This window comes from Brachyhypopomus gauderio, chromosome 3 (assembly GCF_052324685.1).
Source record: "Brachyhypopomus gauderio isolate BG-103 chromosome 3, BGAUD_0.2, whole genome shotgun sequence".
In the NCBI taxonomy this organism is placed as follows: Eukaryota; Metazoa; Chordata; class Actinopteri; order Gymnotiformes; family Hypopomidae; genus Brachyhypopomus; species Brachyhypopomus gauderio.
In genome coordinates this window covers 15,581,606-15,609,081 of record NC_135213.1, presented here as the reverse complement: position 1 = coordinate 15,609,081, position 27,476 = coordinate 15,581,606, and the positions used below count along the sequence as shown (strand labels likewise).

Sequence of the window (27,476 nt, the reverse complement as noted above, 5' to 3'; positions counted from 1 at the left end):
ATAAAGCCAATAACACAACTGGTCTGGGTTGAGGTTTGAAACACAGGGTGTTGTTTTGTCTTACGGTTTCAACTCTCCATATGTGATATGCAAGCAAAAAGCAATCAATTTCCATCAATTACCCCACTGTGTAAAAAGGAGAATGGACATAGAAAAAGGAGGTTTTGAAAGTGGCAGATCCACAGGTGAGAATGCATTCAGTAGGATGGACTATTATGTGGGGAGGTCAGAGGTCATTGAGGTCAACATTCTATGCATAGTGTTAACTGTTTTATTCCACTTAGCTCTAAAGCCAGCATAGTTGACAGGCCAAAAGAATAGTTGACTATGAAAAGATTAAAGGGTCAGTCACACTGAGGAGTCTTGTATTTGCCTCACCTTATATAGCTTACCATGAACCTTGTAAAATACCTTACAGGCATTTAAACTCTTGACAGTCTGACCATTTTAGGTGTACAATTTAGGATATTGATGATATTTGAAAAAGCAAAAATCTGTCAGGAGCTTTTAACTCACTTTATTGACTAATGTCTTTGAAAAATACGAGCTTGTGTGGACTAGAAGATGCCAAAAAAATATGACTTTTAAATGGGGAGATGTATTATAAGGTAGCACTTTGAGTTCTTGTCATGTTCTCCAAACCATTAGCTAATGCACCCCTCACTACTACCACCATCACTGCAGCCAATTAGACTCCCGTCTGTGTGTATAAAATGGAGACAGGTAGCTACTGTCCCTCCTAGAACATATCTCTCAGAAATGCCAGGATGGTCATTACCGAGGGTGCTTTATAATGAAAGCAGTCTGCCTTTGCCAACTTTAATAGAAAGATTTTAAAGCTGGCAATAAGACTTGGAAGATTGTAGGGATCTTTTGGATCCTTTAACTTATTTTATTCTTTTTTTTCCCTTTTCTTTCTTTTTTTTTCCAAAATGTCAACAGCTGGAAAAATGAGTGACTCTGAGGAATTGCTCTGTTTTCAAATCTGTTTTGGAGCGAAATGTCACCGCTGGAGGAATTCCCAGAACTCATTAAAAACATGTATGCATCATAATCATTAATTAGCCCCTGAAATGTAAAAATTGAAACAGTATATCAAGTGATTGCTTGGTATTTTAAATAATTGGTTTAGATAGTGGATAGTGAATGTTGGCTGTTTCATGGATGTTGGTTTGTATGTGCTCTATTCCTAGAAACATCCTCACACGGTAGATGCTTAAAGCATAAGTGGAAATCTACTTTGAAAGAGGAGGTGTCAGGAGGAAGAGCCTGTCCTTGGGTGACTGAGTGACAGCAGTTTGTTATTTGTGTTACAGATACTGAACCGGTTCTCTGAGGACACCATCATTACTGCTAACGCGTCCCCTTCATGTGTCTTATACCTTTGATTTCTGGGCGGCTGTTTTGGTAAGAGGAAGTTGAATGTGAGTGTCCTATTGGATAAAATGGTTATGCTGGAACCAGGATCAAATGATTGATGTTGAAATGTAATGCAAGGTGTGCTTCTCTTTTGTGTGCTACACGTCACACAATGTCTACTTCTTTCTCCACTGAAATTGTGTCATTTCATTATTTGGCCATTCACGACTAGTGTGACATAGCAGCCATATAACTTAAAGCCTCAAGCACTGGCCAAGGGATTTCAGTTTACAAAGCTAGATGGTGAAGCATGCCGTACATAACGGAGAAGGTGGAATACAGGTAGACATGATTTATAGCTCAGCTTTTTGCAGTTCACTACAAGTTCACTATAAAATGAAGAAGTACACAAGTATCTTTGAGACAGTGGTGTGCTTGTGGGACAGGCTGCCCCCGTATCGGTGGCGACGTGGGGGCAGATCAATGCGAGGCAGCAGGGGGCTGCCCCTCCCTCTGCGTGTGTGCGTGGCAAATGTGGACCAGCAGAAATGTTCTAGGGCTCCTGACTCCAGGTGGGACTTTGTGATATTGACGAAAGATCCACCTTCCCTCTCTTCCCCTGTCTGTGTCCGGCCCTGTTTCTTCTCTAAATGTGTTTTAAAGGAAGCTTGTCCTTTGCACCCGGTGTATTAGTATTATTTTGGGTTGTTGACCATAGATTATTAACTGCTTTCTTCATTTACCCAGCCTGTGTTTTCATGCACTTCCAGCAAGCTGACCCAGGTAATCAGCACAATCTAAGCATTGATAACTAAGCATAAATGTGCTGGCACCAGCTGAATATGCACAAGTGCTGTACCGAGAAGACCACTTCTCTTTGACCTGTTTGACCATTACAATAAGAGATAAGATACAGAAGCCTTAATTTGATGTGTTTCATAGACTGCTTTATTGTAGGATATGCAGCTTTATTTATTTAATTCCCTCTATAACTCTATTATTGTGTCTCAATTTTATAAATTAAGCTATAATCTGGTCAAAATACATGGAACATAGATCTCTGAGTTTTACAAAAATAAGCTGTTTGCTTCCTTCATACTAGCATGCACTTTAACATCAGCACTGGTACATGACAATAACCACTCAAACATTTATCATACTTTAGTGACATTTGAAACTATTTGAATGGTCATTTGTACACAATACATTCAATAACATGATAGCAAAAATAAATAAATAAATAAATAAATAATCATTGATAATAATAATCAATATGAAATAACAGACAAGGTGACAATATTGTTTCAGGGAAAAAGCAGCGAGACACACTACCCTCTGGTGCATAATGCAGGTGATCATCTTCACCACGTGCTTAACTGAAGTCACACGTCTCACACTGAAAGGTACAACATCATATTCATCATATGCTGCACAGTTGTAATCCTGATTTTTTGTAAGATTTTTGGTGCACATAAAAGTTTGCTCAGCTGATATATAAGTCTATATAGGGATCTATGTTTACTATGACATAGTACATACAGAAGTTAATTCACAGTACATTTGAAATACATATTGAACATATTACGTCCACATTGTGTAGATTTATTCTTGCACTTATTGCTGAATTCTTATTGACACATTGAGTAACATTCAATCTTTGTAATCTCCCACGAATAGCTACACATTATAATAAACCTGTAATTTATCTCCAGCTGTACTCTCACAAAGATATGTGGAAAGTTTTAACACAAATACAAACATACAGATACAGTATATACACATACTGATTTAAATTAATCTTAAAGTGCAAATTTTGATCCTTCTTATAATGGTTTTTCAATTTTCACAATATTTCATTCATAATTTCTTATTGTATCATTTGTAGTTGTCAGTTCAAGTAATTCATCCCCCAGTTCACATTTCAGGATAGAAGGTAAGATTAGTGGACAGGTAGGGGGAGGAGAAATGGTATTAAAATATATACCAGATCTCATATTTTTATTTTTCATCAGATTCTCTGATGGACATAATGTCAAATTCATAAACACATTACAACAAATGCACAGAAATGTATCGATGCTAAAACTAACAAATGTTTCATGTTTTGCTTATAGGTTTTTGGCACATAAGTTATCCAGTTTTCTTTATTCATTAACTACTTAAAGGAGTAATGGTGTCTTTACCATAACAATGCAACCATACTGTTTTTTAAAAACCTTGATTGCTGATTTCATGGTCCCCTATCAATATATTTTTTTCTCACATAGAACCTAGTAGCATTATTTAATACTCATTCAATCTCAAGCTGAGATTTTCATAGGAATTTCATATCATTAATCTTTAAGCGATAAAAGGTCTGTTGTTACCAAAAGGTCAAGTATAAGTAATTGTAGTGTATGTTTGCTGCTCTGGTGCAGGACAAGTAAGCAACCCTTCCTTTATGGCTTTCATTTCCAAGAGAAAGAACATTGAACAAGTTACATTTATCACCAGAGGTCCGAGATCACACACACACACACACACACACACACACACACACACACACACACACACACACACACACACACACACACACACACACACACACACACACACACATCTCCTATAGTAAGATCTATTATAGTCTGAGACTATACTTGCCACTCTATAAATATAAACTGACACCATGAGACTAAAATGTCAGAGATCTGACATTCCCTACATTATAATTGCCTAGTGTATGATTTTAAGGTTGGCAATGTTTATATGGATTTTAAAAGACAATGGCAAATGGACAGTGGCAAATGGACATAAAGTGCTACTGACTGACATATATGCTCTATCTTATAGAACTCTTGAATCAAAAATGCGAACAAACAACGTACAATTACATCATAGTTTTCAGACATCAAATCAAAGCACACTGAAGGAAGCAGCACATAACATAACACACAGTTCATAACATAACATAACATAACACACAGTTCCAATGGTTACAACTTACTTCTTGGCTGCGTCTGGCTTGTGTGCACCATGGTTTTGACCACCAGAGTTGCATTTATGGCACAAATCTTTCATGTCTAGGAGGGCCTGCTCCAGGTCCTTCACCAGGACCAGCGAGGAGGTGGCCGTGCATTCACGAAAACTGGACACGCAGAACACTATGTTCTCAGCCTGAGGGTTGTAACATGCTCCGTAACCATTAGGCACCACTGGGCCGTAACAGCAGAACATGTCCACGGATGTGGGCACCTAAGTGAGAGGAAGATATGAAGATTACTGAAACTCATGGTTCCTTTTGGTGTTTCTTTAAAGATATATAGTATGGTGTAGCATTGTCACATTTCAGTAATTATGGAATTATGCCAACACCATTATAGCTAATCTACTATGGCACCCATCCAATCCAGCCTAGAAATCTGTGATTTTCATGTTACACCTTTAGAATGGTTCTACTTTTAAAAATGTATACATTTTTCTAAACATTCAAAAGTGCCAGTGCCAACATTGAAATTACTGGAAATGACTGTGTCCATGCCTTGGAGATCAGCATCTTTTTAAAACGTGCACTGCAGGGTTCACCTGCTCTTACCTGACTAGTGGAGAGGATGAACTGGTTGCTGAGGTTGTATGTTTTGTCACTGAACATTTCTGGAGGTTCTATTTTCAGTTCCCTAGCCATCTCTCGAAGACCAAGCAAGTGATTGTCTATCCCCATTCCTGTAATGGCCTTATAGGAAGCAGAGGAAAGAAGTGCTGTTGGTGTTGTAAACAGGAAGAAACACAGCAATGATCTAAGAACTTATAAATGTAATATAAGTGATGAATGTGACGACAACCCTACCATCTTTGTGTAATTAGTCTGTGCGTCTATAGCTTTCCTCAGTCTCTCCATCTTCTCTGAATCCTGAAAAGAATACAACGAATCTCATCCCTCCTCTGATCTATAATGAAATATACAGTATTTTTCTACAAAAAATAGAGGAAGACTCAAGCTATGTGTGGAGGCACAAGTCCTGCTGAAACTGATCATTACAAGCAGTTGCTCTGTTTACTCTCAGACTGTTTGAGAGCAGTTTTATTGGTTTAATTTACAGATCAGTATGATTCCTATTTATTGTTAATAGACTGTGAGAGGCCATCATGTGCACTATCAGCAGGCTGCCTGTATTCCACACCACACCATTCCTCAGCTGCTCACTAATTTCTGATATGATTAGTGGTTCATCTTACCAGAGGAGGCAATAGCTGGGGACTTGGGACTCATCTTGGAATGATGGACAGAATTGGAAGAGAGGCGCAGTAATAGGGCGATAAGTAAGAGAAACGATGCACCTGTGTAGAGACTCTCTCATCTGTCATGGCCTTTACAAAGAGCAGAGCCTCCGAGGTTGCTGAACGGATGTTGTCCACACGGCCCGCCATGAAGCATCGGATGGAGGCACTCTCATAGGTGGAGACGGTCCTCCCGTTACATCTGAGGACAAGTGAGTGGACATCTGTTTATGTATTCCACTCGTCTTCAGACGTTTCCAGGCAATGCAGTCCCTTTATAGTTTTGTTGAGGATTGAAGTACTGTGTCTCCTCCCAGTTAAGTCCATCATGCAGTAACTGAACATTACGGGGAGAAGACAAAACTCGTAGCTCTGGAAATTGTATTTGCCATCTATTTTAAAAGAGTTAATGCTTCATGTCTGAAAATATATTATCTGCTGTATTAGGAAAGCCAATGTTACGTTTTGGAGATTACATCCCTGCTCTAAATTATGTGGCAACCGTGTGGTGTTTTATGGAAACCGTTGTTCAGCTAGCCAGCTATTTGACAGTGGGTGCTAATTCATAGGCTTTTGTGTATGATAATGTTTTGTTTTTTTTTTCAAATGTGTTGTTGGTGAATTCTGCTCTTAATTTAATGTTTGCTGGAAACTTGAAGTGCATTCTTATGTGTAAATTGTAATGCAACACTTTTTAATTAAGGTTTATTTGATTATGTGTGTTTTGCATTGATCGGATATGAGAATCATGAACTAAATAGCACAGTTTAGCCCTGCTTGTTGGATCTGTAAACAGGAAGTGTGAATATTGTATTCACTGCTAAAGCTAGGCTAAAGCTTTTATATAATCTTAGTCTTAGAGTTAGGCTTTAATATAGTCTTACATACATAATCAATTCTTAATAAACACTATATTGCCAAATGTATTTGCTCACCCATCCAAGATATCGGAATCAAGCACCTAGGCATGCAGACTGTTTTTACAAACATTTGTGAGCTCTCAGGAGCTCAGTGAATTCCAGCATGGACCTGTGATAGGATGTCACCTGTGCAACAAATCCAGTTGTGAAATTTCCTTGATCCTAAATATTCCATAGTCAACTGTCTATTAAAAGAAAAAAAAGCTGTATTAAAAGAAAATAGAAGTGTCTGGGAACTCATCCACGAAGTGGTAGGCCACGTAAACTGACGGAGCAGGGTCAGCGGATGCTGAAGCGCATAGTGTGAAGAGGTCGACTTTCTGCAGAGTCAATCAAAACAGACATCCAAACTTCATGTGGCCTTCAGATTAGCTCAAGAACAGTGCACAGAGAGCTTCATGGAATGAGTTTCCATGGTCGAGCAGCTGCATCCAAGCCATATATCATCAAGTGCAATGAAAGTGTCGAATGCAGTGGTGTTAAACAGGCCGCCACTGGTAGATGAGTCTGGGTTTGGCGGTTGCCAGGAGAACAATACTTGTCTGACTGCATTGTGCCAAGTGTAAAGTTTGGTGGAGGGGGGATTATGGTGTGGGGTTGTTTTTCAGGAGCTGGGCTTGGACCCTTAGTTCCAGTGAAAGGAAATCTGAATGCTTCAGCATACCAAGACATTTTGGACAATTCCATGCTCCGAACTTTGTAGGAACAGTTTGGAGTTGGCTCCTTCCTCTTCCAACAGGACTGTGTACCAGTGCACAAAGCCAGGTCCATAAAGACATGGAGTCCTGACCTCAGCCCGACAGAACACCTTTGAGATGAATTAGAGCAGAGACTGGGAGCCAGGCCTTCTTGTCCAACATCAGTATGTGACCTCACAAATGGACTTCTGAAAGAATAGTTAAAAATCCCGATGAACACACTCCTAAACTTTGTGGACTTTACAGAAGAGTTGAAGCTGTTCTAGCTGCGAAGGGTGGACCAATGTCATATAGGAATGGGGTGTCACTTAAGCTCATATGTGAGTCAAGGAAGGTGAGTGAATACCTTTGGCAATATAGTGTTTACTTATATATTAGAGATGTTAAGAAGAGTGTTTGGGCAAACTCATCATAAAATCATGGAGTCTTTTTTACAACAGCACTAGAAAAGAACTACAACTGACTTTCCATAGTAGGAGTGTTATGCATTGTAAGTCACTGCAATGTTTGGGATACAAGTGATGGATAGACACACACACACACACACACACACACACACACACACACACACACACACACGTATATGTATATATGTATACACATGTATATACACATGTATACACTTGTATATGTATGTGAATGTAACTTTTACAGTAGGAAAAGAGAATTAAGGTAAAGTTTTCATCTTTTCTTTCCAACTTCCAACCTAAACCTTGGACACTATTAACTGTTCATTGCTTTAGGCTCTGTAGCTCACTGAGGTACAATAGAGAAAATGAGGTAAAGCCACGTAGTGTCACGTAGTACAGTGTCCACTTCAGCTTGATTGATGCAATAAGGAACATTGAATGTATAGGAGATAGCAGACTGCTTGGTGTGTGCATTTCAGAAGTACTGCAATAATCTTCACTGTAAAAACATTCACTCTAATGTTGTGCACTTTGATATTTACATATGTAATCACATACATATGTGATTGTTTTGCAACTTGTCACTCCCACAGTTTTCTTTCAAGCCTGAAAGCACTGATGTTGCAGAAATTAACCAGAAGTGAATTCCGACTCAATTAATTAATTTGCAAACAGTCTGTACATAGTTTTAAGGATCCTGGATTATATTTACATGCACAAGTGGTATGGAAGAGAAGTGAGCTTCCAGGTTTAATCTTTATCAGAGGGAAGGAGCTGCTGGTGAAACTACACAGGATACAAAATGCTGATTTGTGGTTAACTACTATGGGGAGTTTATAGTTGTTTCAAGAATGGATTTTATTTGCAGAGGGACAAATAATTTTTACTGACTGTCTGAAAAATGTATAGTCCTCATCAAGTACCAGTCAAGAAGTGGCACTTTTCCCATTTTACAAAAGACACAATATAATCTTAACCCATTTCCTCATGGTCCTCAATCCCTGAAGTTGGTGGAAAATATTTTAGTCCTCTCCTTGCTTTTAAATAGTTCATGAGTTGTTGGTCAGACATGTTTGGAGCAGGGGAACCCAAACTCAGTAACAATGTAAAGTGTGAAGATTTAAGCCGAAAAGGTGCTACATGTTCAGGAGCATGTGAAAACCTGGTGGTTGTCCTGTGTGTGAGGGAGTGAAAGTTGATTCTGCACTGTACCTGTAGAAGGCCAACTGAAGAGCCACCTGGAGATATGCGTCAGGACTCATCTTCTGCTTCTTGATGAACTCTTTTCCATAAGCTCTGAAAGTGAACACCTCCATGTCCAGGTTTCTCATCAGCCTAGAGTGATCATGAATGTTTTATTACACATTGTAAATGATTTCAGTTGGGATTTGGGACCTAGTTTTATCCATTTATTTATGGTTACATACACTTTGGGGGGATGAGCAATTTCAGGTTCACATTTTACATACATTTCATGAATTTTTAATAAATTTCATGTTCTTGTGCAGCTGGCCACTTGTGTGACCTTCAGGGCGGCATGATGCCCAGCTCACCTGTTCAGGTGTTCTGCAGAGGAGGCCAGCATGGCCTGAAGTGGGGGACTGCACCTCCAGCACAGTCTCCGTGGCGCTGGGAGCTCGCTCACACAGGAGCTCTGGCTAAGCTTACTGGGACTGCCTGTCCTGTGGGGGAGGGTGGGGTGTGAAGAGGACCTCAGCTCATTGCAATCTAAAGTTTAAAGTTTTTTATTTTTTTAACCAGTAGACACAGCTCTGGCCCCGTAGTGATAGGGTCAGTGTTAATGTGCACACTGCAAAAACTATGAAAGCAAAGAAAGAGCGCACGAACCAACAAACCTAAATGTTGGGTTAGTATGTAGTGGGGAAATCTTGGGTATAAAACCCATGTCTCCACTGATTTCTCAGTTCTCCGGTGAACATTTCAGCCAGGTGGCAGTAGAATTTTTATAGGAATCTTGGAATATTATGGCTTAAATTTTAAGCATAAAAGCTCACCCACTCTCATCTGTTGGTCTCCTTGAGCAGGTGAACTGATCTCCATTATAGTCTTGAGTTAGCTATGCAATATAAATACCTCCAATGATATTTTGGAAAGGGTTAACATTAGATTTGGGGTTGGTTGCCGTTCTTTTTCATTTGTCTAAATGAGTCTCAAAGTAATTTTTCCATCAGAAGCATTTTGAAATTTGACTTTAAAGTTTTAAATAAAAAGAACAAGTCAATGACAGATCAGCTCATTTAAAATGTTAAAGTATGTCCAGAGGTGCATGATCTTAATGCAAGTTAATCTGCACATTTCTTCATTACTTTGCATTTCCTTCAAGTAAAGATCTTGCTTAGCACTACATGATGAAGTTTGTTAATGTAAGTTGTCCAATAGTAATCCTGGTTCACTTACATGTATTTTAGCAGGTATTCAGTGCACTGGACCACAACAATCCCCTCAAATGATGAGTGTTCAAACACCACTCCGCAAACACCATCTGCACCCACCACAAACTGAAAGCACAAAACACTGTTGTTTTGCATCATCTGACTGGAAGCTTGTCGTTGTTTTTTTTTACATGGAATACCAATACAGGAAGTGGGACTGTGTTGGACTGTGTTTAAATTTTAGGCATGCATTCATGTCCTCAATCAACCCACAATAAATAGATTCACATTATAATATACATCTTTATTTTCAAAGCACATTTCAAGCCTATCCAATATACTACAAGGAAAATTAGCTTGTCTGATTAGCTTGGAGCTAGCGGGGCCGTACCTGCATGGACTTGTCATACCAGCGGTTGGCTCCATTTTTGCCCTCACCGCCTCCATGTAGTAGGAACAAGGCTCTGTTGGAGTCTGTAGTCTCAACTCCAGTTGGCTCGTCCAGACACACCACATACACGCACTGCTCAATCAATCCCAAAGACTCACGATTCACTGGGTCTGTTAATCACATGTCACTCTGTGTGAATATGTGTCATGGCTTGTAAGACCTGGGAGGTTTGCTCTTTGTTGTGTTGAGTATTATCAAGTGACCAGTTTGGTTTCAGGTTGAGCCCATATGGTAAGTGTTAAATATAAGGTTGGCCTTTTCAGTGCTAAAGTTTATTACTTTATCTTTTTGTCAAACATCAATATTAATTTACATTTTTTTTCACTAAACCTTTATCAGGTACTTCACATTGTTTTTTTTTTTTTCCTAACTCTGCATTAACTTGACCTCTGACCTTTGAGCAGGATGTCTCTGGCCTGAGCCCATTCAGTCCTGTCATCTGAGGTCAAGATGCCAATGGGGGGATGTCTTTCCTCTGCATTCTCTGCCAGTTTACTGATCCTTCCCAGCTGGGTCAGCACATCTCTCTCAGTCAGCTGCTGGGAGTTCTCCATCAGGTTCATCACAAAGAACTAGGGGGATGAGCAGAGACCATCGTGCTGAGTTCAGACAAAAATGACTGATATTGTTATGGTTGGCACATTATAGTGGGGTAACAACCGGGGGTTCGTTCCATGTCTGGGCACATGTTTTGTACTATACCAGTAAGAGTCATAGGGCAGGACTCCTAACATTGTACTCATCTACATCTATGATGTGATTGAACATTGTAAGTCATGTGAATGTACACACATAATGTTAACACATAACAGACAGCTCCAGATGATCTCTTAGTCCTAGCTAGTCTCAGAGCAAGAAGTACAGTACATTTAGCATATAAAAAAGTGACCACACTGGGGGTTTTTGCAACATTATCTGTTTATCTCAGCGCTAAATGAAATGAATCTGCTTGGAAACATGCAGTTGCTCTGTGTATGTTCCTGTGAGGCTGTCTAAGGAACTGCCTGGAAGGTATCTCTCAGTAAAGCCCACTGAGTGAGTTGTTTTGCAACAGTGGCTGTGGTAAATATCACTAACAGTGGCAGCCCCAGATGAACATACTACTGGTTCCAGCTTTTCTTCCCCTGCAGACTGTCAAACAAAGTGGCAGATCCAATCAGGGATAATCAAGTTAGCCAACTGTGTCTCCATAGGGAAGGGCTCGTTAGCGGCAGATAGACTGTTCCAGAATAATTCCACATACAAGGTCCTCTCTGCAGTGCTGATATTTCCATGCAATCAAGATGTGATGTGCTGAAACAAAGCCATCAGAGAATAGCTGCCCTACATGATTCTTAGTACAGGGTCTACCTGTTGCCCACCAGGCATATAACCTCTTATCTCATCACAAAGTTCTTAAACACTTGAGTCTGTTGTATTCAATAAAGGTTGCAGCAGATTGCTGTGATTTGTTGCTATTCAATAGGAGGGTTTCTTGCCATTGCTCAAGAATGTTTTGACCTGAAGATCAATAACACTGTTGGCAAATGAGATGCAGTAAGCTAAATATCCCAGAAGAAATCAGCGAAGCTTCATTCAGGCTTTCTTGGTAAACAGCCTTTGCTTCGTTTTGTTGTCCCGGCTTGGATACATTTTCCAGAAGGTTCACATAAAAAGGCCATCAGAAACATAAGCCCACATAGCTTAGGACCAGAGTTCACTGGAATGGCAGGCGTATGAATTCATAACTCTTACTGCATGATGATGCCATTCTACTAATGGAGTAGAGCCAGCTAATCACATTACCTCTTATATATACATGGCTTAGGACCAGATTTCACTTTGTTTTCTAACAAACAACTAACAAAACCCACTTCTTACACACTTCTTCTTTGGGTTTGCTGAAGTTCCACAGCAGGATAAGGGCTAGGTGACATCACTGTGCTTTTCCAGTAGTTTCTAAATATCTATTTTTACACTAATGTGATTCTTCTACATTGGAATGGCAGGCCTATGAATCCAACTGCTCATAAATGCAACTCAATGTAGACATGGCCAAGACAATTTGCTGCAGTTTAAACCGAGCATCAAAATGGGGCAGAAAGGTGATTTAAGTGACTTTGAATGTGGCATGGTTGTTGGTGCCAGACGGGCTGGTCTGAATATTTCAGAAACTGCTGATATACTGGGATTTTCACGCAAAACCATCTCTAGGGTTTATAAGAGTGGTTTGAGCTAATAGAACGGCAACAGTAACTCAAATAACCAGTCATTACAACCGAGGCATGCAGAAGAGCATCTCTGAATGCACAACATGTCAAACCTTGAGACGAATGGGCTACAGCAGCAGTAGACCACACAGAGTGCCACTCCTGTCAGCTAAAAACAAGAAACTGAGGCTACAAAACTGGACAATAGAAGATTGTAAAAACGTAGCCTGGTCTGATGAGTCTCGATTTCTGCTGCGACATTCCGATGGTAGGGTCAGAATTTGGCGTCAACAACATCAAAGCATGGCTCCATCCTGCCTTGTATCAACGGTTCAGGCTGGTGGTGGTGGTGCAATGGTGTGGGGGATATTTTTCTGGCACACTTTGGGCCCATAATGCAATGGCATTATATTAAATATTATATATTATATCTAAACTGCCATGCCACATGATAGCATGTTAGTGAGCTATATATAGGAACTTGCCTGGTTCTTGCAGGCCACTATAATGTGACCTGGGTCGTACTTTTTGTCTGCCCCTGTGCTGCTCTGGATGACCAGTGAGTCCTGCTTGAGTCCAGGACGCCGGTATGAAGTAAATAGGCGATAGTGCTGCTCCATGCAGAGCTCCGCCCCAGCCTGCTGACCGCGGGCGTACTCCGGTGCCAGGGCCCTCCTGATCAGAACCAGGGGAGGAGCATTCAAAGATTAGTCCAATCACGCTGGACACTGCATGGGTAGGCCTCCCACCGTGGAGCGCTACGGAGCTCCTGTGTCTCCGTTCTACACTGCTCGAGTATTTTATTAAGTGGAGTTCAGATGTTTTCAAGGAGCTTGTCTGAGAGTTTAAGTAATATAGATGTACAATGTTCTGTATGAATGATAACTTACTTATCAATCATGGCTTTGTATTCCATTACACCCACAATGAGATGAGCTGCAAATCTATGAGGAAAACAGAAAGGCAGCAAAAGTGAGTGGGAATTTGAATACATGACCTCTTTCCATGCATATCCTGTAGATTTATTCAGGATCCATCCATCCATTATCTTTACTGCTTAATCCCACTAGTCAGGGTCACAGGGGAACTAATACCAGTATCATTGGGCAAAGGCAGGTACACCATGGACAGGTCACCAGTCCACCACATGGCCAACACACACACACAGGCAATTTAGAGTGACCAATAATCTGTATGTAAACATAGTCTACAATAAAAAAAAGTCAAACCAAATTCTAGGCTAATATTACTAATTTCACTAAAAGGTAAAAATGCATTCAGTTTAGTTTATCTAAAGTGCCATAGATAGCTGGATTGGTGGATTAAAAGCAACTTGATCTATAATTGCAGTCTTTGAAATGACATATTAGCTCCTTTAAACATTACATTAGTCTGGGTATGTTGAGCTTTAATCATGGTTTCCATAAAAAAAAATCTAAATCTAACTAAATAATTCTAGTCATATTATTTTACTGTAATATACAATATTATGTATGATTTAAAAATACATAGCAATAGCAGTAAAGAACACTAAACCTTTTCTTTTCTCTTTTTCTCCAACTGATCTCTCTCTCTTTCTCTCTCACTTCTCCAGCTGATATACATCTCTCTCTCCTCTCTTTTTCCCAATCATTATACTTCTGTCTCTCCCCCTCTCCAATCTGTGGCTCTTCAGTCGGCAATCAAATTACTGCCTCATTTCTGAGACACAACAGAAACTAATAGCGTGTGTGTGTGTGTGTGTGTGTGTGTGTGTGTGTGTGTGTGTGTGTGTGTGTGTGTGTGTGTGTGTGTGTGTGTGTGTATGAGAGAGAGAGAGAGAGAGAGAGAGAGAGAGAGAGAGAATAAAGGACAGTGATTGACATGGTACATTGTGTTAAGTTTAAATGTGTAATGTCTAAAAATATGTTATGTCACACAAATAGACTCACACACACACACACACACACACACACACACACACACACACACACACACACACACACAGAAATACACACATACACATACATCAGCTCTTATGTTTATCATCATCCATCATCTAGACGAGGCTTTACCACACCCTAAAGACCTCTGTACCAGCCTCATAAGATCCTGTCCAGATCTTTCCTCTGACTGCTTGCCGGTGACACACAGCACCTGTAAGCTTAACTCCAACTAAAATCATTCCCTAGTATACGTATATTAAACTGCTTAAAATAGATATCAACTTTAATTTTAAAATATCAACCCCCACAACTGCTAACCATGTTCTATTTTTTCTCTTCAAATCCCTCCCCCTTCAGTCACTCTCTTCAAACCCCTCCCCCTTCAGTCACACTCTTCAAACCCCTCCCCCTTCTGTCACTCTCTTCAAATCCCTCCCCCTTCAGTCCAGGGCCGGCGCCACGGTGGGGCGAAAGGGGGCGTCACCCCCTCAGGCGAGGTGTCCTGCCCCCTCAATGTAAATAATAAGACCCATTTATTTTACAACAATCGCTACATGGCGCCCCCTCGCCCGCTCAACAATCGTTACACGGCACCCCCCGCTCAACAACTTACGTTCGCCACACCGAAATTTTCTGACGCCCCCTCACTGTATATGTTCTGGCACCGGCCCTGCTTTAGTCACACTCTTCAAACCCCTCCCCCTTCAGTCACACTATTCAAACACCTCTCCTTTCAGTCACTCTCTTCAAACCCCTCCCCCTTTAGTCACACTCTTCAAACCCCTCCCCCTTCTGTCACTCTCTTCAACCCCCCCCTTTCAGTCACTCTCTTCAAACTCCTCCCCTTCAGTCACTCTCTTCAAATCCCTCCCCCTTCAGTCACACTCTTCAAACCCCTCCCCCTTCAGTCACACTATTCAAGCACCTCTCCTTTCAGTCACTCTCTTCAAACCCCTTCCCCTTCAGTCACACTCTTCAAACCCCTCCCCCTTCAATCTCTCTCTTCAAACCCCTCCCCTTCAGTCATATTCTTCAAATCCCTCCCCCTTCAGTCACACTCTTCAAACCCCTCCCCCTTCAATCTCTCTCTTCAAACCCCTCCCCTTCAGTCATATTCTTCAAATCCCTCCCCCTTCAGTCACACTCTTCAAACCCCTCCCCCTTCAGTCACTCTCTTCAAACCCCTCCCCTTCAGTCATATTCTTCAAATCCCTCCCCCTTCTGTCATATTCTTCAAACCTCCCCCCCTTCAGTCACTCTCTTCAAACTCCTCCCCTTCAGTCATATTCTGCAAATCCCTCCCCCTTCAGTCACACTATTCAAACTCCTCCCCTTCGATCATTCTCATCAAACCCCTCTCCTTCAATCATTCTCTTCAAACCCCTTCCCCTTCATGCACACCCTTCTCAACCCCATTTAGCTTTTCAATTTTATTTATTTTATTATTTGTACCTGTGATCAAAAATATCAAATGTTCCAATCCTTGTGTGAACACTTGGTCCCCATGGAGATACATAAACACATAACACAGACAAACACACAGTCTCACAGGACTGTTTAGCCATGTCACTCTCGATTGAATCAGCTTGTCCGTTACTACATTAAAACTGAAGGCTGGGGCTCCTGCATCTCCTCACACAGAGCTAATAGTGACCAGCAATCCCAGTGTGACCAGCAATCCCAGTGCTGTGTGATGCTCCCTCCTGCAGTCACAGCCGCGCAAGGCCTTTTAATCACAGCCAGAGATTTAAAGCAGAGACCTTCAGCCTCTCTCTCTCTCTCACTCTCTGTCTCTCTCTGTCTCTTTCTTTCTCTCCCATCATTCTCCTTTTTTCCTGCTCTCTCTGTCTTTATATGTCTGCCCTGGCCTCAGGGCTTTGCTTTATTATTACATTAGGGGCCATGTAAAAATAAAACACCCTCAAAATTATCTTTCATCTAAAACTATTGATGCAGTAAGGAAATTTATCAAACATCATTTACCTTGCAAATCAAGGTTTTTTTTTCTTTAGAACAAATAATCAAGTTTTTACCTGGGTACACATGGTCTTATCTTTGATCACTGATGATCATATCCCAGAAAGAGTGCATGACAAGCTAAACAGAAAAACAGCTAATTTCTTTATTTCATTAGTCTGCAGCTACAGGTAGTACTGTGTCTACCTGAGTGGATCCTCACGGTCCCTGAAAGACTGTTTTGGAAACACCAGAGCAGGACTGGAGTTGACAGGAAGTGCAAGTCTGTTGTTCAGGTACATGTCCTCTAGCCAGTAGTCATAAACCTTAGAGACACACACAGGAAGGAAGCAGTTCAATACACAACAGATGAATTTGACCTTAAAATAAAAACATAAATCAGTTTGGGTTGCATGATGTCATGGTGTCTTATTTAAAATGATGTGTTCTTGTGAAATGATGTATAAAAGGACATTAATATTGTGAGATGAAAGCGATAAAGATCGGCTGGTTTAAATCTTGGAAAGCTGCATTCTGTCATCCTTCTGCCACTGTCAGACTGAACTCAACCACAAGATTAATTGCTGCAGGTTACATATAAAACAATATTTATGTGGGTTCAATGCAATTTACTTCAGTAATCAGGGAGAACAAAAAAGAAAAATGAGACTCACTGGCATCAATTACTGTACATGTAGAGAACAGTATTACAGTGTTACAGTATTACAGTGTTAGTTTTACTTTATATTACCTAGATTGCTGCGTATCCATTTTATTATTGTTCATGATCATCATTGATTATTTAATGTTACTGTTCAGTGTTAGTGCTGTCTTATTTGTTAATGTCAATTTTTTATTATATTTTAAAACGGAGTCACTAAATATCAGAATAAGTGTTATTTGGAGGACTTTGTCTTGAAGATATGTATCAAAATAGAATTAAATGTATATCAACACTCACCACACTTTGTTAGGAACACCTGTTCAATCACATGTCAGTTACATAATAAATTCAGGCATTTAGTCATGGCCAAGACAATCTGCTGAAGACAAACCAACCATCAGAATGGGGAATTAAGTTTACTTAAGTTACTTTGAACATGGAATGGTCAATGGCACCAGACAGGCTGGTCTGAATATTTTTGAAACTGCTGATCTACTGGAATGCACAACCATGTCTATGGTTTAAAGAGAGTGGTCCAATCAAGAGAAAATCTCCAGTGAGTGGCAGTTCTCGGGGTGCCTTGATGATCCCAGAGGTCAAAGGAGAAAGTCCAGCCTAGTTCAAGCTGGTAAAAATGCAACAGTAATTCAAATAACCACTCATTGCAACTGAGGCATGCAGAAGAGCATATCTGCAGGAAAACAGAAGCCCACAACTGATTAGCAGCACCTGGTTGGCTAGCACCTGTCAACTAAGAACTGAGGCGACAATTTGCATGGGCTCATCAAAACTAGACAAATTAGGTTTGGAAAACCATTTTCTGGTCCTATGAATCTTGATTTTTGCCTGTGGGTGGTCCGGTTAAAATTTGATGTAAACAAAAGGGTAGCATGGATGCATCCTGCCTTTTATCATCAGTTGAGGCTAGTGGTGGTTTAGTAATGGTGTATGAAATGTTTCTTTGGGCCCTTTAACACCAACTGAGTATAGTTTAATCATCAGAGCATTCCTGAGTATTTTGGCAGACCATGTCCACTGAAGTGTACCCATCCAAAGCTCAAATACTGTCAATCTGGTTTGAACATGAGGGTGAGTTCCCTGTACTCAAATGGCCTCCACAGTCACCAGATCTAAATTCATTAGCGCACCTTTTGGATTTGGTGGAACAGGAGATATGCTTAATTGATGTGCAAATGACAAATATTCAAATCTGCGAGATGCTATCATGTCAATATGGATCAAAATATCTGAGGACTTTTGTTTCACATTGATATGATAGTGCTGAAAGTAGAAGGGAGGTCCAGTGCTGGTATAAGCAAGGTGTACCTAATAGTAGTGCAAGGTGTACCTAATAGTAGTGCAGGTGTACCTAATAGTAGTGCAAGGTGTACCTAATAGCAGTGCAAGGTGTACCTAATAGTAGTGCAAGGTGTACCTAATAGTAGTGCAAGGTGTACCTAATAGTAGTGCAAGGTGTACCTAATAGCAGTGCAAGGTGTACCTAATAGCAGTGCAAGGTGTACCTAATAGTAGTGCAAGGTGTACCTAATAGCAGTGCAAGGTGTACCTAATAGCAGTGCAAGGTGTACTTAATAGCAGTGCAAGGTGTACCTAATAGCAGTGCAAGGTGTACCTAATAGTAGTGCAAGGTGTACCTAATAGCAGTGCAAGGTGTACCTAATAGTAGTGCAAGGTGTACCTAATAGTAGTGCAAGGTGTACCTAATAGCAGTGCAAGGTGTACCTAATAGTAGTGCAAGGTGTACTTAATAGCAGTGCAAGGTGTACCTAATAGCAGTGCAAGGTGTACCTAATAGTAGTGCAAGGTGTACCTAATAGCAGTGCAAGGTGTACCTAATAGTAGTGCAAGGTGTACCTAATAGTAGTGCAAGGTGTACCTAATAGCAGTGCAAGGTGTACCTAATAGTAGTGCAAGGTGTACCTAATAGCAGTGCAAGGTGTACCTAATAGCAGTGCAAGGTGTACCTAATAGTAGTGCAAGGTGTACCTAATAGTAGTGCAAGGTGTACCTAATAGCAGTGCAAGGTGTACCTACTGTAATAGTAGTGCAAGGTGTACTTAATAGCAGTGCAAGGTGTACCTAATAGCAGTGCAAGGTGTACCTAATAGTAGTGCAAGGTGTACCAAAGTGGCCAATGAGTGTAGATGCGCATGTGTACATATGCGTACATATATAAATGTATCTTACCCAGTTTTCTGTCTTCTCTCTCTTTTCCAGAAGTTTCTTTTGGAGCACTTCCCCTATACCGCCAGGCTTGCCAAACTTCTCTACGAGGGCCTTGGTCTTCAGGAACTGGGCCTCAGGGACCAGATGTTTGACACATCTTAGGTATGTGGAAAGAGTTTGCTGCAAGTCTGGTATGGGCACTTTGGGCAGCACCTATAAAACCAGAGACCTGAGATGGTTGAACCTGGTTTATCCATGTTCTACAGCAAGTTAGGACTCTTGAACCCTGAAATAGATTATAATCATTTAACTTTAGTCTTTGCCTGAGATTTATACACTCATACATTTGGTAGAGCAACCTGATCTTATATTTTTCCAGTAAGACCCCATCTTGAAGGATAGCTGTTGCCTAATGTCAATGTCAGTTTAGTAATGGAGGAAGCCATGCAAATCCTCGGACGTAGGTTAACCCACAGTCCACAGTAGATTTTGAGTGAGATTGTGAAATAGTATAATATTGGTGGAAGCTTCATGTTTGTGTCCTCCGGTATCGCATCAGTAATCAGAGGGCATAACTGTGCAATGTCTCTCTGAAGTTTTGCCATGTTTTCTTCAAGCTCTGCTCAATAATTCATACACATGACTTAAAGACATAAAGAACGAGGATCCTGGGAACCACGTGAGACAAGAAGGGCCCATGTCCCCAGGCTGACACTGTACTCACTTGATTAATAAAATGTAAATGCTATATGATCCCAACATAACACTAAAAGGCATTTCTGTCTCTAATAAACCGCTCTGTGTTTATAAAAACACATGACTTAAAGAAATAAAGTCAATAAAATCATGTTTTGATTTTGCGTTGGTCATATATATATATATATATATATATATATATATATATATATATATATATATATATATATATATATATATATATATATATATATATATATGCAGTCAGCCAAGGTATTGAACTGAACTGTTCAAAACCATCAAGACCAACGACAGTCAAGGACACCTGTTGTATTCAGCTCTCCGCTATAATAATGCGCATTCCCTCACGAGGCAGAATTAGTTTTAGCACCATGGACAAGGCCGTTCGCAGTTACCGTGCCTAGGTCACAATATGACTCTTGCTTCAGTGTATTACCATTCAGAAAACAGCAACAGAGAAGAAAAGAAAAGCAAAGACATACAGACAAACGTGCGCTCTCTGCTAGCGCGAGCACACATAGAGTCATGCCTATCATGTACCTGTGTACCTGTTGCCTAATTTATTACCTACCGCTCTGAATAACTACTACTACTCCAATAGGCAAAATCAACCAATGACCGAATGACTTTTTATCTCTCACAAGATCAATACTAAGTTTACATTTCACATACTAAAATATTAGTGGACAGCAGAGTCTACTTTTAATTTTAGATAGACTAAGTAACCTTCGGTTAATAATGATAATTTCTTACGTTGCTTTTGGGTGGTTCTTTTTCCAGCACGGGCATCGTCACTTTTTGATCCACCTCGCCCAGAACGGAGCAATGGCTGGTGGAACAGGTGGAGTTTTCTCTCGCCCTTCACGTTTTCAGCGCGGAAAGTCAGAACGCATCACAGTTAAATCAGCAATATTTTTATGAGCGAACAACTCTAGTTTTAAAAGAGCGCACTATTTGCGTCCCAAGCCTTATTAAAGTTAGGAGTAAAACAAGGATTTTATTCGAAATATTTTGGTTAAAAAAACGTCCAAGCTATTTTTCCTGAAAAAGATAACTTGTATTGTTATAGTACGAGCTATTTTAACTGTGTAATTATCAAATGTATCTGTACATTACTACTGCAAATGTACAACATGTACATTTCATTGCACACCACAAATCAAGCAAGCACTAATTATTATTAACAAATATTGTCTCTACCCGCGGTCCAAGTCGATCAGAAGTTGACTGTAGCGAACGCTGTGCACTCTTTAACAGCCATTCCTGTGCGTCCCTCTTTCCAGTCGCGGCGGAGCAGGTGCGGATGTTTCTAGTCACGCTTTGCACTCCCCTCGTAGGTTCACGTGTTTCCAAATGAATGAAAACGCGGAAGGTATCAGTCCCGTTGGCCCTCGGGCACAAACTCCTCCCATTCGCATCTATTTGTGGACTGTACTGACCATGATAGACGGCTCCGACCCAGCCCGTTTCATATAAAGTTCATCTAACTGCTGCGAGTAGAATCGTGGTCAACCGTCAGACACTAATCTAGCAATCGAGTCAATTCGCAGTTAGTATACATACACACACACACACACACACACACACACACACACGGAACTACTGTGGCTACTACACAGTGTGTGTGTGTGTGTGTGTGTGTGGTAATAGTAGTAGTAGCCTAATAGTAGTATAGTAGCATAATAGACCTATTGATTAATTAATGTGTTATATCAAGACGTCTTGTTTGTATGCATCTGTAATCAGGATATGAACTCTTTTCTTTCCTTCTCTCTCTCTCTCTCTCTCTCTCTCTCTCTCACACACACACACACACACGTTTGTGCTGTACTCACATTGCAGAATACAGTAAAGTCGATTATGTATAATATGCATTATCTATGTATAATAATAATTTTGTATACCCTTAATATAATTTCCAGCCTCTCAAATTTAGATCATTGGCTGCATTAGAACATGAATTAATTAATTGATGAATTAATGTATTAATTAGTCAATCATGTTCATGAAATAGCAGTACCTTATTTGTCTAATGTGATAATCTTGAATGATACAATGTACAAATGTTACATTGCCTGGTTTTAATTTACGTTTTATAAAATTAAGTGTTTCATGATGGAAAGAGTTCATTTGTGTGATGTTTGCACTGTCGTTTGCACTGTTTGCACAGGTACAAAGATTGACAATTATAAGTTTAAACACTTTATTATCAAAATTAGTATAATTAAAATGAGGATTTATTTGCTCATTTATTTGGTCTGACTTCAACATCTTACGATTACACAATTTATTATTAAGTCTTAACAATTCAATGTTGTGGACATACTCTCGCACACATATAGACAGTCACATACACACAAATCCACTTATCAGTGATGGCGATTTTACAAGTACCTATATATAGCCTATATACAATAATCATATTACATTTCAGTATTTGAAAGATAGCATTTTGATTCCAATAAACGAAATGTTATATAAACTAAATACATTACTGCTTGTCTTGTAAAGCTCAAATACGTTTTAAATCAATAAATAAAATTGCTCTGAGGTTAATAATTAATTTAGTAAAATGAAAAATAACTTTTGTTATATGGAAATATAGGCTTGTACAATATTTACTTAATTTCTGTACATTTTACATGAAGTTGCAGTGTAACATAATTAATGGATTCACGTTTTCTACGCTGCAATATAGTGTCTCTCACAGGCAATTTAACACCTTTCACTATACTTCACAGTACAATCACCAGCGTTGAACAAACTCCCGTAAATCTAAATATAATTCAGTTCAACTCTGACGGAGTGGATTCAATTCGGTAGGTTTATTTTTTTGTGGAGAATGATCTGTTCTACAACGTAACGTACCGTTATATCTGTATGGAAGATGGGATCACCATTCTGAATACTGCCACATCATTATATTGCACAGAATAGCATTAGTGGAATGTCGGCAACTCTAATTTGGAGACCATTTTCAATGAAACTACTAGCGTGAGAGTTTGTCAGTTTAGGCGTACTCTGGTCCCGAAGAATCCTCCTCGGAATAGGCTCTCGAGCACCCGCCGAAAGCCTCGAATCCGTTCTCGTCAACAGGCAGAGCGTTGCCCGCGGTGGTGGTGCACAGTCCCTTCCGCTTCAGTTTGCGTTCCTCCATCTTTATGGTATCGTAGAGGCCCGTCGATCCTTCCTCGAGTAGCATGTCTCTCTCTGAGTAGGAGGGTTTCATTTGGCACACGTTGCGGAGCAGAAGCAGCGCTGGAGCGTATAACATGTTAACCAGCCCCATACCCAAGTTCAGCTGCACGAACCCCAAGTTATGAACGATCTGACCCGCGACAATTGGTCCCATAGCGTAGGCGACAGAGTAGGAGATGTCTGCTATGGCGTAGACGCTACCATACACGGATACGTGGCGCACGTCTACCAGGAAGGCCAGAGTAGGCAGAAGCGCCGTGTCCACCAATGCAATGCCGAAGCATATACCGCACAGCGGGATCATCAACTGGCCAAAGTTTGTACAGGCCGGAACGGTGCACGAGCTCGCCCCGATCATGACCATTCCCAGGGCGCCGTAGAACCACTGGAGGTTCGGGTACTTTGCCGCTAACTTCACAGTGATGTATACACCTAGCACGTGAGGGAAGAACGATGGCAGCCAGGTTAGCCCCATCTCCCACTGAGTGGCGTGCATTGTGGTCTCCATCCAGTTAGAAATTGTTGGCTCTAGAAAGGCTAACGGAATGTTACATACTGTCAAAGCCCCCGCCACCACAGCTATGTACGGGTCGATCATCAGCCGGTAGATGGGGGTCCCCACCGGCATATTCTCTCTAGTCCTGTTAGAGAAAGGTTTGATAACAGTCAGGAGTAGAAAACCGTCCACCAGGCAAACAACAGCGAGAACTATAAATGGGACCCGTTTGCCAGCAAATTCATACAGGACACCTCCGAACGGGGGAGCCACGAGGCTCCCGAAGGAGATGAACGCCAGTGCGATTCCAAGCGCGCGACTTCTCTCTGCTTCTTCGGTGTACTTGTCAGCGATCATCGCGATCCCGGAGGTGTCCGCGAAAGCGGAGCCAAGACCCTGAAGGCTACGCGCCATGAAGAGCGTTGCGTAGTTTTCAGCAAAAGCAAAAATTGTAGTAGAAACGAACATTACCATTAACCCAATCAGAAGTGGAATGTCATATCCTACTCGATCAATGAAGGTCCCTGATAATGGGTTTACAAGGAGTTGCAGGATGGCCTTGGAAGCAAACAAAACTCCTATTTGAACGTCTAGATTTTCCTGGTTTATTTTAACTTTAGTTGTTCTGTTGACGGAAGAGTTGATGTGTATAACTACAGGCGCCTGACTCGCTTGCTGACGCGATAGTTGGGCGAGGTAATCGGGGATAATCGGTACAATCACCATATAAAGCATATTATCTAACAAAAGCGCAATACAGACAATTACTAAAATAATCCGTCTTTGGCGATTTGGATCTTGTATAGCGGTACCAAGTTGTTTAGTTCTTTCACCCATTTCAGACAGTTTCAAGGCGGCTGATTGTGCCAATCCGACAGACCCGTCAGACTCCATGTTTCAGAATAAATGCCTTGTTTTACCTCAAAAAGAATACCTGTCTGTATTTTGGACAAAACAGCCAATGCGTCTAACTCCTTTCCAAGCCTCGGTGCACGAGCGAAGTTTTCCAGTCGCCAGCTGTTTCCCCGATGCGCGAGGTGGCTTCAGCTGGATTGTATTCGTTCCGCGTCCTCGTCGCATTTCATTCTCACCGACCGACGCAGTTGCATTCCGCTTAGAGGTGACGTCTTTCTATGCTGTTATTTTCTTCACACTTCAGCTCCTTAAGTGCTCAGTCCCCATTTTCATTCCACGCCGAAGATTAGCTCGTGCGCTTCCGCTCTCCGGACCAGGTAAGTTGGGTCTCTGTCTGTGGTGCGAGCATCTACCCGTCACCTGCGCTCACCTACGTCAGCGACTCTTTCCGGATCTAGAAATAGTGGCGTTCCCATTGCCACGATTTAACTTGCAGGTTTGTTGAGTTCCTTTTTCTTTTTTCTCTTTGCATCAGCCCTTTCTAAGGCTATGTGACGCATCGCCGGCGTAACCCCGGGTCATCAGCCAGTTGCGGTCCACCTGCTGATTCTAAAATTGGACATACATTGACCAATCAGAACTCGGAAGAAAGTGATCACGCTCGGACATCACCCACCACAATGCTTTCCGTTGTTAACCTCGGACTGAATCCAAGTCCTACACGTGATGTGACTGTGGAGGGTGTGGCCAACTATACACAGAAAACAGCAGTGAATGTTAGTTCTTCTACAGACATATCAGCTATTGTTCCGTAAAATATACCGGAATGTCTTTTGGAATTAAGAATGAATACTTTGAGTTAAGTCGAATTAAATTTGATCCCCTATATGGAATTTCCTGGACCATGTTCCAGAAGCCCTTTTGGATCACACCACTGCATGCCTGTGCCTTCTTGGTGGCGTATGCTTTAATAGGACTGAATGTCAACAACTTTTCAGATGTCAAAATGTCGCATGCTGCGAAATAGACTATCCTTCAAAGTCCGGATTTGTCCTGGTGGTCTGTTTCCATATGCTGCAATTTTGTCATTTCCAAACACTGACCTAATAATACTAACCTTCTGTTATTTGTTTAAAAGAGTTTATATTATCTTAAGCATGGCAGAATGTAATGTAATGTAATTTAAAGATTTCGATGCTGTTGGGAAACGCAGGCCACTTGGAGTTGAGCCTTAATCTTCGATCAAAGTACTTCGAATAAGTAATCGCGTTCATGTTTCAGCACCATAGACAGCGACACTTCTCCGCTCGCTGCCACATTGGAGCGTGTAATCAGTGTAATGTGTTTGAGCAGACTCGTGAATTTATTTAAAACCTTGAAACAAATTAACGCTCTTATACATTTAATTAAAAACTACTTAAAACTACCGTTACAAATTTAAAGAAGGACAGGGACAACAATAAACAACTGTATAATAAGTCGTCGAAGCAGGTATTGAAGAGCAACGTGAAACCGGACAACCGTTGTTAAACTGCGCTACTATTTCCGAAAAAGGGTACAGCACTGCCCTCTAGTGTTCATACAATTTACTACACTAACCGTCAACTTGATTGTTTTCTTCTAAGACAAATTTGCTAGCGCCTCACTGATTTTACATAACTTTTTATTTATTTGCGTTTTTATTTGCTTTATTTCGTCTATCCATCCATCCATTCATCCATCCATCCATCCATCCATCCATCCATCCATCCATCCATCCATCCATCCATCCATCCATCCATCCATCCATAATCTTTACCGCTTTATCCCGCTAGAGATAGGTTGGAGCCACTCCCAGCATCACCGGGCGAAAGTGCACCATCCACCTAATACGCATGTCTTTGTTCGTAATTGTATTTTGTACTGTTGTCATTGTACCCTAATGTCCACTTTACGTATGCTGACTACTGCTGGACACTGAAAAGGAATGTTCCTGAACCAAATACAACGAAACTAATAACATTTATGAATAATGAATATCTAATCAATGTATCATTGAATGGTTTTTGCTTAAAAACTTACATAACAAATCAACATAAAACGTAATATTAGATCAACCTGTTTGAGTTATTATTTTAACTAGACATGTAGAGTCACATTCGTACACAACAGGACAGTTTATTTTGAATAGCCAGCCTATTTACATAACATTCATGATTTTAGACTGTGGGAGGAATCCCACACAGACACAAGATAACAGATAGGGACTTGAACCCAGGACCCCAGCACTGAGAGGCAAATGTGCTAACCACCAAGCTTTAAACAGCTGTAGAAAAAGCTGTAAACACTAATGAATACAGTGATACTGATGTAAAGTCTATAGTTAGCCTATTTAAAAGAAATGGAGAAAAAATATATTAAATATTCTAGGACAGTACTTTGTGCATATTTCATGTGTGCTCCACAGTTACACACTTTTCTCTTTGAGCAGTCTTCTTAAGTGAGGATGTGTCTATGCTGCAGAAAGGTCTGCTTGACATCTCAGGTGGTGTTTGTAGCTCAGAGCCAGGAGACTTGGACACCCCTCCAAGATCCAGGATCAGGAGTCACACTGTGAAAACCCCGTTCACACATGAAGTGGAAAAACTCGGTTTGGTTTACTGGGTTTGAATCACCAACACATTTCTATTAGTGTGGCATTTCATACAATTGTTCCATTTTCTTCTGTTTTCCTTTACTTCCCTAAAGCCTTTATACCAAACTGTGATCCACACTTCATAAAGTGCACTTAACCAGTAATCACAACTTTGTTTAGAAATATGGAC

The 27,476-nt window shown here is 40.7% G+C and overlaps 2 protein-coding genes across 2 annotated transcripts; both read right to left on the bottom strand.

Annotated features, from left to right (window-relative positions):
- Positions 1 to 2,298: 2,298 nt before the first annotated feature.
- Positions 2,299 to 21,624, bottom strand: LOC143510449 (choline O-acetyltransferase-like). Its single transcript, XM_076999809.1, has 15 exons — positions 21,324 to 21,624; positions 20,877 to 20,982; positions 19,428 to 19,619; positions 16,763 to 16,881; positions 13,565 to 13,618; positions 13,160 to 13,349; positions 10,880 to 11,057; positions 10,426 to 10,595; positions 10,060 to 10,160; positions 9,195 to 9,323; positions 8,854 to 8,976; positions 5,674 to 5,815; positions 5,183 to 5,245; positions 4,931 to 5,068; positions 2,299 to 4,590 (listed from the first exon to the last, which is right to left on the bottom strand). Exons 2-15 carry the CDS (start codon positions 20,910 to 20,912, stop codon positions 4,339 to 4,341), a joined length of 1,887 nt encoding a protein of 628 aa, XP_076855924.1. The 5' UTR covers positions 20,913 to 20,982; positions 21,324 to 21,624; the 3' UTR covers positions 2,299 to 4,338.
- A 737-nt stretch (positions 21,625 to 22,361) lies between these two features.
- On the bottom strand, positions 22,362 to 25,342 carry slc18a3b (solute carrier family 18 member 3b). Its single transcript, XM_076998581.1, has one exon. It carries the CDS (start codon positions 24,709 to 24,711, stop codon positions 23,134 to 23,136), a length of 1,578 nt encoding a protein of 525 aa, XP_076854696.1. The 5' UTR covers positions 24,712 to 25,342; the 3' UTR covers positions 22,362 to 23,133.
- Between the last annotated feature and the right edge of the window lie 2,134 nt (positions 25,343 to 27,476).